General features: G+C 37.2%; 1 protein-coding gene and 1 non-coding gene across 3 annotated transcripts in view; one reads left to right on the top strand and one right to left on the bottom strand.

Moving 5' to 3' along the window:
- Positions 1 to 1,103: 1,103 nt before the first annotated feature.
- The window catches only part of LOC134650365 (kinesin-like protein CG14535), a 317,841-nt gene continuing 304,673 nt past the window's right edge, over positions 1,104 to 14,271 (top strand). For both annotated transcript variants that reach the window (XM_063505326.1, XM_063505321.1), the window contains exon 1: positions 1,104 to 1,273. In XM_063505326.1, the coding sequence (XP_063361396.1) occupies positions 1,200 to 1,273 (74 nt within the window). In that variant the 5' untranslated portion in view covers positions 1,104 to 1,199. The remainder of the gene's footprint in view (positions 1,274 to 14,271) is intronic.
- Trnal-cag (transfer RNA leucine (anticodon CAG)) lies at positions 10,797 to 10,880 on the bottom strand. The gene has a single exon. It is a non-coding gene; the product is annotated as a tRNA-Leu (tRNA).

Below are 14,271 nucleotides of genomic sequence, written 5' to 3'. Positions count from 1 at the left end.
TAACTTTGTTTTCTACATCTAGCAATGCGGTTGTTTGAATTCTTATTAGTGCGGATGAAGGATGACTTTGGAATAAAGGAGTTGGAGATATGTTTGTCTTGTGGCAGGATTCGTCAAAGCAAAGACAGCGAATGGGAGACCATTGTGATGGTGTTCAAAGCTACTTGGAGCCGTACTTTGTTCCTGAGATAGCAAAAACTAGATATTTTCCAAAGTTTTTCCGCTCTTATTATGAAATTGTCAAAAATGCTATCGAAAAATCGAATAAGTAATAGAGTATTAAAACGTCAATCTAAGAAGTTACTTGCAAGCATCAAATATATGTAGGTAGGTACGAGTAACGAAAAAATTCATGGAGTGATTACATGATAATAGACATCTGTCGTTTATTAGGGTTCCGTAGCCAAATGGCAAAAAACGGAACCCTTATAGATTCGTCATGTCTGTCTGTCCGTCTGTCCGTCTGTCCGTCTGTCTGTCCGTCCGTATGTCACAGCCACTTTTCTCCGAAACTATAAGAACTATACTGTTGAAACTTGGTAAGTAGATGTATTCTGTGAACCGCATTAAGATTTTCACACAAAAATAGAAAAAAAAACAATAAATTTTTGGGGTTCCCCATACTTCGAACTGAAACTCAAAATTTTTTTTTTCATCAAACCCATACGTGTGGGGTATCTATGGATAGGTCTTCAAAAATGATATTGAGGTTTCTAATATCATTTTTTTCTAAACTGAATAGTTTGCGCGAGAGACACTTCCAAAGTGGTAAAATGTGTCCCCCCCCCCCTGTAACTTCTAAAATAAGAGAATGATAAAAGTAAAAAAAATATATGATGTAAACTTCCACCGAAAATTGGTTTGAACGAGATCTAGCAAGTAGTTTTTTTTTAATACGTCATAAATCGCCTAAATACGGAACCCTTCATGGGCGAGTCCGACTCGCACTTGGCCGCTTTTTTTGATAGGTACCGTTGTTTAGAAAATATGTAAGCGATCACTTGTGAAAATAATTTATTTATATAAGTACATATTTATTATTCTATGTCGTTACCTGACCAAACCTCTTTGTGACTATAAGTTTCATTTTAATAACACCTTAGGTGTAGAAATAATTCCCGTAGCGTATTATTTAGAGTGTTGGTAGAATAATCTGGGACATTTCTTTTCAGGTCTCGAGGACAATCCAAGCTAGCACAATGAGTGTGACTAAGGGGGGGAGGAGGATCCCCACTCCCATGCCGCCCCCCAAGGACGTCTATCACAGCAATAGGTAAGACAACACACCATAGACTAGGAATCCTCTAGACTGAGTTTAGAGCAATTATTTCATGAAACCGATGCTGCCAAAAATACGGGGGTGCGGGGGGACGAGGTGAGCGAATCCAGTGCCGTGATTGGTCCGTTCAAAGACACGGACCAATCACGGCACAGGATTGACTCGAAGATGGAGTAAAACTACCGTATAAGTGGCAGAGGGGGTAGAGTTACTATGCTCAGTCTAGAGGATTCCTAGTTTATGCAACACACTAAGCATTAATAACACCTTTATAGGAACTAAGCAGTCAATGAACGTTGTACAGAAATAACCGGAAAATGGTGGTAATAAGACCATATAGATAGTATTTTATCTAATTTAATACCTTCAAACGAGCAAATCTTGTATATTTATATATATATATTCGGGGATCTCGGAAACGGCTCTAAGATTTCGATGAAATTTGCTCTATGGGGGTTTCCGGGGGCGATCTAGCTAGGTCATGTCTCTGGGAAATCGCGCATTTTTGAGATTTTATATGTTTTCCGAGCAAAGGTTGGTCACCCAGATATTATCAGTGAAGTGAGTAGCAGAGGGTATATTGTTATGGCAATGGCAAATGGAGCAATATGTCTAGGTAGGTGTGTTGGAATAAAATCATGAGCGCTGTGAGGGTTTATGTTCCCAACCTACCTCCTTCAATCTCTGATTAAATTGGCCTCTTGTAAAGTGACTAATCGGTGCCTTCAAGGTCTTTAAAAACCTTGATATACATTTGAAACACTAGACTAACCTAACAACATAATAGTCAAATCATCTCGTCATATTTCAGTACTTGTTACAGTAAAGCAATATACTACAAGTAAATTACTTTTGGCTTAGACTAATGTTTCTGTAACCAATACCACCCGAGCGTCTCAGCGGTATCCGATTTCATACCTTTGTATATTTACTTATTGCTTAAAACATAAAGGCTATTTTTCCTAATTACTACATTGAACCCTATTCATGGAACCCGCGTAGATTTATTAAATGCATTCGTATAAGTGCACAGCGTTTTGTTCCCGAATTAAGGCAAAAGTTAAGTAGACATTAATCAGATATTTATTGAATGTACTGAAAACATTTAACTGCGTATTGAAATTTGTGTTTTGACCTTAGGTCAGTGACGGTAGTGCGTCAGAAAAAAAACTCAACGTGTGCACCACAATCTCCATACGAAACACTGAGAACGAAAAAACAACATACTTACAAAAAAAATACTTGAATAAATGAGCCGTGTGCTTTTCAGGGCGATTGTATCTTACAGAGCATGTATGATCGCCGCCAGAAAGCTTTTAAAAATAGATTGCTTAGACATGCATTTAAAAAATAGATTGACTGCCTAATTCTTTCTGTCTGAAAACTTTCAGTGCTTTCCACGTCCACTGTTGCGGTACAATAGGTACCTATTATGTTTACGCAAAAACATGCGATTAACTACATTTGTCACGACCGTTTTCCAGAGCCATAAGAGCTCGTCATATTTTTTGCGCGCTTTCACGTGTCATTTATTATTATTGCGTGTTAACTGTGCGTCTACATGTAAGTAATTAAATACAGCCTCAGAGCAGAATGTCCTTCGAATGAAACAGGTGGCAGGCTAGAATAGGTAGGAATTGTCAGAGTCCAGCGTCCGATACAATGGGGTTTATTTTATTTACTTAGCCGTCCATTGTTCCTTGTCAATCGTAGGTACAGTCCATATAAAATTTTAGATAAAGTATATTTGTTGACCAGATGTGCATCAAAATAATACATACCTATTGGGGTATGACCAGAAAAGTTGTTTAGACATACATAGGTACAGAATTATGATCACTAAATTATTGTAGGTACTAAAATTTCTTCACAATTAATATTGCGGTATTTTATTTAAATACGCTTTTAGCGAGATTACGTTTTCTCTAGAGTAATTTTCTTTTTCTTTCTCGTGTTCAATCCTAGCAAATAAACAAAACACGAATACTCAAAAACCCTGCTTTCACATTAAAAACGGCAATGCTGACTAAAAAAACACGACACAAAAGTACTTTCAATCCAATTTTACTGCGATAATGTCCTTTCATCGTCCTTTTAAATTATATTTTAATCAACCCGGCAAAGTTCCTTTATAAAAACACATTTATAATCACTTTTATAAACGATTTATTTCGCTTTATTTACGCTATAATTTCTCGTAAAATAAAATTCAAATTGTGTTTACGATGTATGTATGTGTATACCGATTGCATGGAGTTCCGTTTTAATCTGATCTTTACTATATGAGTCTTTGTGGTACAAAAACAAGTATTCTACGAGACTAGTACTTTAAGTACCAGTTCAATGTTTTAATTTTACAACGAAGAGATTATAAATATTTCAACTTTCAACGTTAATGCATATAAGGTTAGGTAAACTCGAGTCGAGATAATATGTAAGTTTGTGATGACAGCCAACAACAAACAGTTACACACGTGTAATGCGCGATATAATGTGGTACAACCTACGAGTGAAGGCGGATATTTCCACGCACAGACTTTGGGCCGTATTCGAACTTTAAGATACGTCAAATACTAGAGATTGAAACGATATGGATTGGATATGTCAATGTCAAACAATCTTAAAGAAACAGTATCTTAAAGTTCGAATACGGCTGTTACTTGGGTAATTAAACTAATACATGTACATAGTGTAATGCATTATTGCATTTTTTACCAAGTAAGATAGTCTGTAACGATAGATTCATTGGAATAAATATCGAAAATATAATCCATACATATTCTAAATTTCAAATTTACATACCTGCGTCCGTAATATTGGTTAGTCGTTCCGAATTCCGTCATATCTATCTATGTAAATTCAGATGAATACAGTTAGTTCAGTGACTTCTATTTCTATAATTGGGGCTTTTATTTCTGCTCTAGTCCTACTAGGTATTATTACGGTATTATTTATGACAACAACGACATAAAAAACTTTGAGGTCACTTTGTTTTTAACCATTTAACTGGAATTATAATATTATCGATTCTAAGTTTTGATATTATAGCAAAACACATTACCTATTTGTACCACTTAGTCAACTTTGCGCATTCATTGCTTCAGCCCTTGGCTTCCACCTCAACATTAAATGTCTATCGCCGACGGTGTCCATGCCCCGCATAAACGACATGAAAAGATGCTATATATAAACCGTCATATTTTGACATTCCTCGACTGCAGACAGCCTTTGAAAGCGTTTAATTATGGCTACTTCTTATTTGAAATGAGGGACTAATTCGGAATCTTCCACAAGGCATAAAAGGATACGGACAGGGAATTTGTTCTAAAAATTTCGTAAATATTTTTCGTCTACTCCCGTACTTTTATTTGTCAATTAAAGGGTCGTGCACACTTTTAAACCCTACCTAAAGTAGTATCCAGATGAGACAATTTTTCGCCAATCTGATGAAATTCTCCGATCGAATCAGCAGGTGCGGACACATAAATGCCAATTTTCATAGTAATTATCTATGGAATGAATTGTCCTGATTTGATTTGATCAGTCATGTCTGGATACCACTTTATAGTTGTCAAGACAAGTCTTTAGTCTATTCCCCAAAAAATAATTTGTGCATACACGCAGTATCTTTTTGGCGATTTTACGATATGTACTTAGTGTAATGACCACTTACAAAATATTGAATGAAATACAGTGTTGCCAACCTTATTTTAAATGTCATCTCTGACAAATAAGTGAACCATAGACATGTTTTTTTTTAATTTCATTCATTCATTCATTCCTTTCCCGCCCGTACCCTCAATTTCTGCTAATTCTTGAATTAAATAAATATTTGTTAAATTTACAATTTTATTTCAAAGTGCTTGGTCGTAGAAAAAGTATTATATGCAACGTTGTTTAACTGAGTCAAAAAATACTCGTGGCGTCTTTATTAACAATTATGGCTTCGCCTCAAATGTTACTCACGCCACTCGCCTTTTTTGACCTCTCTTAAACAACGGTTGCATAAAATACTATAATTAAATATTATATTATAATGGTAGGTAGGTACATACAGGAATAAAACTGGCATTTGAGATGGCAGTTGTTAATTTTTATATACTCACTGGTTAATTATATGAGCAAACTTTAATTTTAATAGGGCCCTACATTTCTAACGGAAACTTAATATTTATTTAGTGTGATGTTTCACTATTGACGCATTATATTAGGGCAGTTAGCAGACAGAATAACATCCCTAACCATTTTACGCGCAGCCTCCAATATTTAGGTACGCTAATTGACAACTCCATGCCTTTTATAAAATGGTCGGAAAGAACAAAGTGCCCATCATCAATTAACTAAGTGTAATTGTTATTTCATTAGCTAATATTTATTATTGTATTACTAGATTCAGACTTGTCAAATGCGACCATGTCATCGTGCGCGTAATTGCGTATGCTTAGTACATATCGTCATAGTTACGTTTTCCAGCGCGAAAGAGAAAAGTGCAAATTAACCCCGGCGTCTGTACACTTCGGAGTCAAGTGCGCATTTCCGAGTTTCCACGGTTCTAGGCATGCACTGGCATCTAATATGCAGACTGTTATGCGATCGCTATTGGCTTTACTTGACATGTGAGGAGGAAAAAAAGGAAAAAGGTTTGTCTAAAAAGGCATGACATGGTGAATTGTAAATTGTAAGTAAGATTTATTAAATTTAATGTTCTTGTATATTCACTCATGAGCATGCTGTGTTGTAGCAGAGATTTATTAGTTTAAAATGAGTATCAAAAGCGCTTTCTATAAATAATATAATTAACCTTAGAGTTAGATTTCTTCAGGTCTCTGGCTCTTAGTCATTTCACTTAGTTCAACATCGTTCGCATTTCAAAATACAGCTAATTTTAAAGGTTGCAAATTGGTATTTTAAATAGTATTTTAATTCGTAAAACTTTTAGTTACCTAAGTAATGAGTAGGAATATATAAAACATATAAGGTGATGTCAACAGGAACAGGATACGTAATAAGGCACGCTCCTATTCGAGTGTCATTATTGGGTGCGACGACGTTGCACGTTTTCAGAGCCACTGGATGCATGTGTTTATGTTACGGGAGACATAGTATGACATGGTGGTGGATATCATGTATGTATGTATGTATGTATGTCACTTTATTGCACATAAACAGGTTTACATAAAACGGACAAAAACAAAACAAAAATAAGAATGTTATGTACAAAGGCGAACTTATCCCTAAAAGGGATCTCTTCCAGCTAACCTTTGAGAAAATGCGAAAGGATCAAACACTAACAGGTGAAAGACAATTTAATATGGACAAATAGCAATATAAGAATTTTGGATACACATAAAGGAAGACGAGAGTAATAAATAAAGAGAAAACCAGTACTACCTACTCATAAATACGCATAAACTATAAACATACTTATACATATATAACCTATATACACATATACATATACGTATACATAAACATACCGCTGTTTACTAACTACATAAACATATAATCTATATATAAATAATATATAAATATATATATACAAAGTATTCAGTTCTAACTACATCAGGAGTCTAATAACCACAACTTTTTCAACTTCTCCTTGAGTGAGGCAACAGATTGCGATTTCCTTACGTCCACTGGTAGATCGTTCCACAGCTTAACTGAGTAGGCCGTGAAAGACTTACAGTACGCACGCGACTTTTTCGGCGGAATGGCTAAAGTCAGATTTTCACTAGATCGCAGACGGTGACCGCTAACAGTAGCCAGAAAACTAAATCTCTCTGATAGATACGTAGGGGATGCGGGATTAAATAACACGTTAAAGAGTAATGACAGAACATGCACATCCCTACGACGACGTATCGGAAGCCAGCCAAGCTGCGAGCGGAAGGCAGACACGCGATCGTACTTACGTAACCCGAATATATATCTAATGCAGACATTTTGCAAGCGCTCTAGCTTGTCAAGCAGTTCCTCCCTTAGGTCCACAAAAGCAATGTCACCATAATCGAGGAGTGGCAGTAAGAGAGAGCGAGCAAGACAGATTTTAGTAGAAAGAGGAAGAAAGTTTTGCATTCGCCTCAGAGAGTGCAGCGAAGCAAATAGCTTCCTACTGACCTCCGATATATGCGGCGTCCATGAGAGTGTCTGGTCTAGGATGACACCCAAGTTCTTGACAGTAGAGGAAAGTGGAATCAAAGTCCCGTCATAGGTAACATCGGGTAACACCATATTCGCTAGTTTGGAGACAAAATGAGGACTGCCAATTACAATTGCCTGCGATTTTTTAGCATTCACTTGTAGCCCGAAATTCAAAGTCCAGTTGCAAATAGCTCTTAGGTCGCAATTAATCTTACTGAAAAGAGAAGGAAGTTCGTCAATGTTAGCCGCCGCGTAAATCTGCAAATCGTCTGCGTACAGATGGTAATTAGACCTTAAAGATTTAGTAATGCCGTCAATAAAGATGGAAAAAAGCAGAGGAGAGAGCACACCACCCTGGGGGACACCAGCGGTAAGGTTACACCACCCGGAGACCTTGTCATCGACCCTTACTCGCTGGCGCCTACCAAAGAGGTAGCTTCGAAACCAAGCAAGAGCAGATTGAGAAAGGTTAAGCGTATTAAGTATACCTAGGAGAATATCAAAATCTACATTATTGAAGGCACTACTAAAGTCCAAGAGCACAAGGAGAGTGAGCTTCCCCCCCTCGATATTAAGACGAACGTCATCGGTTACCTTAACCAACGCCGTGACAGTGCTATGCCCGGGGCGGAAACCAGATTGGAGAGGATTGACCATACTATGTCTGTTGAGATGTGAAGAAAGGCGACGATTTACGACGTGCTCAATTATTTTTGATAAAACTGGAAGGATGGAAATGGGCCGATATTGGGAATAAGAGATTGGACTAGAAGTTTTGGGAAGTGGGATTACATGGGCGTGTTTCCATATAGACGGGAAGGTACCAGATGAAAAGGAGTAATTTATAATTTGGGAAAGGACAGGAACAATGTAATCCGCTGCAAGCATGAGCATATCCAGACTCAGGCTATCCTCACCAATGGCTTTTGTCTTAATACTCTTGAGGATAGAAAGTATTTCCTGTGGAGAAATGATACCCAGGTCGAAGGCAGAGGAGTTGGGGCGTGGCCTGTCAGAAAGTGATGAAATTGTGCTCTGCTTAACAGATGGGTCCAGAGTAGTAGGAGAGTAACTAAAATGAGAATTCATACCGTCTAAGTCGAGAGTACCATCTGGACGCTGTTGAACTTTACCCACCCCTAGTGACTTCAAAAAATTCCAAAGTTTTGTCGGAGGACACTCGTCGATGGACTTGTGAATATACCGACGTCTTGCCTCACGACAAACTCTGTTACAGCGATTACGCAGCGAACTATAATGAAGACGATTGCTCTCAGAAGGATCAGATCTAAGTTTAATGCGAGCTCTATTTCTCTTCTCCATGAGTCCTTTAATTTCGGGGGTAAGCCACGGTGCAGGAAAGTGACGGACGCGCATAGGCTTCAAAGGAGCATGTTGATCAAAAATCGCAAGCAATGTTGCATTGAAAGCCTCTACTCTTACGTCTATATCCCCAACACTTCCAACGCTGTGCCAGTCAGCATTGCGCAAGTCATCCTGCAGTGCCCGCATGTCTATGCCACGAAGGTCACGTCGTAGTATAACTTTATGTCTCCGTTTGGGTGGACGTATTCTAAAAGAAGCAAAAATCAAGTCGTGACAAGAAAAGGAAGCAGCATCAAATTGCCCATGCGAAGTAACTAAATCCGGGGAAGAAGTTAGAATTAGATCTAAAAGTGAAGGAGGACCGTTGTGTGGAAAGTGAGTTGGCCCAAGGGGCAGAATATTAAGATTAAGGGAATTTACAAGCGAATGAAGTTTAAGAGAGCGATGATCTTTTTTTAAAAGACATGTGTTGAAATCACCCATGATAATGGTGTGATCAAATTGAGGGCTAAGATCTACCAAGGTCTTCTCGAGTATGTCAAAGTAACTAATCATATTATCATATCATATTAATCATACTGGACTGGCTTTTAAAAGGACTAATTTGAATTTAGAATTCTTATGAAGAAGGTTCCAAACTCACTTTGCTGGCTTTTTGCTAATTATGCCGCCACTGAATTTGCTAAAAATATAAACTTTGCGGCAACTTTGTATTTCACAGTTTCACACTTCAAGATCACTTAATATTTCTACAGCATCACAATAACGTCTTATTCATCTCAATCGTTATACTCCTGAATAGACTTATTGTGCGTGGTCCGTAATGGCCACATGAATGGGGATGGCCTGCCCATGGCTTTTGTCTAGCTCGACTCAGGACATTTATGGCGAGCCATTAAGCTGGCCACTCCAGTCTTATGAAAGTTTTATCTATCTCTAAGAGCTACTTGAGGTCACGCTGGAGCTTTATGGAAAAGTTTAAAAATATTATATTTACGAATGGATCGTTGGTATAGAAGTAAAATCTAAAAGCTGTCAGTGGAACTTGTAATAATCTAATTACAAAATTGGTTGACTTAATACCTACTTTCCCCAATATTAAGTACTTAAGTGTAAGTTTGTTTTTGAAAAGATGCAGTGTGTATTTGTTACTTATCTTCTTATGCACTTGTGTTTTTCAATACTGTCATGGTGTTGTCATGAGTAGTAAAAACACAGTTTTATTAAAGAAGGATATCTAATAATGGAAAGACTGGTAAAATCAGAAGAATGGTAAAACTTCATACTGATGATTGTATCGAGAAAATAGCTTAAGACTTGATTAGGTTTACATCGATTGGCGCCATAATAAGCCATTCTTAATATAAATGCCGTCTGCACTTACCTTTAAAGCGACTTCCTTGTAAATACATTAGGACTTAAGTACCGGCTTTAGATGCGCCATAAAAATAATACCTAGGTTCAAGTACCTATAAGAGAGGTTAAGTCAGGTGTAAGAGCACCTATCAAATAAATTTTTTTAAAAATTGAATAATTTTACGGTTTTCAGACTCACTTGTTTTAAGTCACTCGCGCGACATGTTTCGGAGAGCCTAGGTCTCCTTTCTCAAGCACTAACATTAAGCATTTAAAAAAATCTTATGAAATTAGAACCAGTTGGAAGACGATCACAGTGAAAGTAGTGCTCTTTTCTTAGGAATCGGTTGTTTTAAAATTTAAAGTTCTTATCCACTAAACATACCCATAGAACTTACGTAAAATAGTAATTGTTAATGATTGGAATGTAAGTGAGAAAAATACTACTTGCTCAACTCAAAGTAAATGATTCATCCCGCCGGCATTGATAAGAACCTACAGACTGATAAGGAGTATACTAATCCATCTGTATTCGTTATCAGAAGCTATTTTCATCGCTTAGAAATTAAAGATTCCTTGTTTTCATCAATCCATAGCTTTGTTTACGAACATCCACCTTATCATTATTGTCTGCTTTATCAGAGGCTAGGAAATACTAGACTGGTTATACATTTAAAATAAAATACAAAAAGTCTGTCAGAAGTGGGATTCGAACCCACGCCCACAGAAGTGGACTGCGACCTGAACGCAGCGCCTTAGACCGCTCGGCCATCCTGACTGTCACACAGGAGCCGAAATTACAATAAACGTTCTATAAGCATGATTAAATATACCAAGTCCTAAAAAATTACATAATTAAATGAGTATTGTACGCTATCCATGTGACATGTCTGACTTTGACGACACTTGACTGTGATCTCTTTGTGTTATATAACATAGATTGTATGTTAACATTTTTAAACATTTTTTAAATGAATTAAATCGGCTACCATGGGTATAATTTATGTGGCCGAAACAAGAATCAAAGCATATGGAACAACTACAACTAAATTAAGCTTTGTTCCTTGTTTCTTCGCATTCTCGGCATATTCGCTAAATCCGGACGCATCTTTCAGATATAATATAACTATGGCACTTGTCGATTTATATCCGGTGCGTCATTTATAAATCAGTCAGCGAGTGATCTTATCTGTTATTAACGCAAGTTGCAAATAACTTACCTGTTAAGTATGTTGATATATTTTTGTGTTGATCACCTTGGAGAACTGCATTGCTACATCATCCTCCTCGTCGGCAGCCTTTTAAATAGCCTTAGGTACTGGAACAAATTAATAAAAAATGGTGGACTTGTAGTACCTACATTCCAAATGGATGTTAAATAAGGTAATTTAATGAACCATGTGATTTAGTCACTTGGAAAATGAATGAGAGTCAGACCGAGCTTACCCCCTGCACAGACTTTGCAGTGACAAAGTGTGAGACATCACTATAATTCTATGAGACTGTTAAGTATATAATGTCACTGCCACACTTTGTTCCGTTAAAGTCGGTGCAGAGTTCGCTTAGATGTACTTCACGTACTCTACAACTACGCAATTAGGTAAAGCTCCATATTGTGGCGACTATTTGTAAGTAGGTAACTCATGTAAAAACCTAGTCATATTATTTATCAGGTAGGTAGAAAGAGATACATATATTTTTTTTGATACAAGTTAGTTCAAAAATCACCTTAAGCAGGCCACTGACGAGCCTTCCAAATGGCTGCTGTTACAATGGATTCATCCAAATGGACTGCATCCTAATATTAAACATTGCACGTTTATGACATTCACGGACCGAGGTTGGACTGTAGCAAAGGGGGGGCTGGGACCTGGGACTTAGATTTTTTTTTGACAAAGTGGTGTCATTATGACACTATTTTTAAATGATTGTAATGTGTATATCACGTCAAAATAAGCATCTTTTATTGGAAAAACTTTTCTCTAAAATAAAAAATGGCCGAGTTAGACGCCTCCAAAGATTGATATTTTTAAAGGGAGCTGGGATTTTCATTGAGAGTGGTGTCATTATGACATATATTTTAAATGATTTTAATGTATAGAACACATCGAAATAAGCAACTTTTACTTGGAAAACTTTTTACTAAAACTGAAAATGGCGGAGATAGAGCTTAAGGCAGGCCAGGCTTTTAAGGCAGGTCGGAGTAGGTACGACGACGAGCGAAGCGAGGAGGAGTGTTAGGTAGAACTGCGACCATACAGCGCGCGAGCCGAGCGAGCGAAGCGAGCGTGCCGCGGCAGCGGCCGGCGAAGCGCCAGAACCGACGTTTTTATAATAATACAATTTTACAAGTCCCAGCTCCCTTTAAAAACATCAATATTTGGTCGCGTCTAACTCGGCCATTTTTTATTTTAGAGAAAAGTGTTTCCTATAAAAGATGCTTATTTTGACGTGATCTACACATTACAATCATTTAAAAATAGTGTCATAATGATACCACTTTGTCAAAAAAAGTCCCAGCCCCCCCTTTCGTACAGTCTGACCCGGACCGATTTTGGATTGCAGCCACGCTATTTGGACTGTTGGAAGGCTCGTCAGTGGCCACCTTTAGATTAACCACGTCCTATACAAATAAATATCTAAGGTCGTTTTGTCACGTACCTACTCCTGTCCTCCATCCATCCATTGCCCTATAATATTTCCCTCTCCTGGACCTTTCCGAACACTTCGTCCAAAATATGCCCCCCAGCCATCCCCCAGCATACTTACACTGTCCGTCCATTTGGCAGAGTCGCCTGCTTCTCTACACCAATTAGATCTTCATAAAGTTATCGAGCACAAACACGAAGTTATTATATAGGGTATCGAATTTATTACAATATTTAAACACATTTCTGATATTTACACATGTACTATATTTTCTTTATATGGCGTTGTGATTGTGACATTTGACGTCAGTTTACGTGCATCACATAGATATAATATTTATGGATCAGTTTATTTTGTTTTTATGCGGTTTTGATCAAATTGTGACTCTTTGTATAATGTTCTTTTTTTTCCTTTTTTTTTTCTTGGCGCAGACTAATATGAAATGTCAACTTTGACATTTCATGATATCACTCAAACGACTGAAACTGCATATTAATGTTATTTGTGTATTGTGAAGTGAAAATGTAGCTGATTCTAGCGAAAGAGCAATTAAAATTTAGTTAACTGCTTTGCCCAACGCACATAATATTTAAAAAAATATATATTCGTGCCGCGGTCGGACTGACCTTCAAGCCCAAGAACAGCATGCGCATGTCGCAAATGTTCAGGAATATAAATCAGGTTTGTTTTTTAGGGTTCCGTAGCCAATTGGCAAAAAACGGAACCCTTATGGATTCTTCATGTCTGTCCGTCTGTCTGTCTGTCTGTCCGTGTATGTCACAGCCACTTTTTTCCGAAACTATAAGAACTATATTGTTGAAACTTGGTAAGTAGATGTATTTTATGAAGAGCATTAAGATTTTCACACAAAAATAGAAAAAAACAATAAATTTTGGGGGTTCCCCATACTTAGAACTGAAATTAAAAATTTTTTTTTTTTCATCAAACCCATATGTGTGGGGTATCTATGGATAGGTCTTCAAAAATGATATTGAGGTTTCTAATATAATTTTAACCCTTCATGGGCGAGTCCAACTCGCACTTGTTTCTAAATTTCCATGAAATTTCTACAAGCTTTTATTTGACTTGCCCTGTTATTTTGTTAGCTACTATATTTCACTATTCATGATGTAATGGTTCTTTTATAAAATTTCGTATTCTCTTCCTTCGGAAGTTTAAAATAAATCTGGAATCCTAAATCGGAGCTCATAAACGTGCATCCGTACATAATTTTAACAAAACAGTAAATTCATTCACAAACAGTTCCCCCGTCCGGCCGCTCCTTTGATCTACCATGTGCTCAGTTAACGCTTTCCGATGCGTACACGCACGTGCAAATGCAGTATTGCATTTATTGGCATTTCTAACTACACAATACGATCAAATACAGAACGGGTTCACTGAAATAGTATTTACATTTTAATTTAAACCTTTAAAGTTGCTCGTTTACTCGATGCAGACTTATTTTCAGTGAACGCAATTTTACTCGATGTTAAAAAGCTTACAAGAAAATAAGTTGC

The sequence above is a fragment of the Cydia amplana genome, chromosome 1 (genome assembly GCF_948474715.1).
Source record: "Cydia amplana chromosome 1, ilCydAmpl1.1, whole genome shotgun sequence".
Classification (NCBI taxonomy): domain Eukaryota; kingdom Metazoa; phylum Arthropoda; class Insecta; order Lepidoptera; family Tortricidae; genus Cydia; species Cydia amplana.
This window is presented reverse-complemented; position numbering and strand designations above follow the sequence as displayed.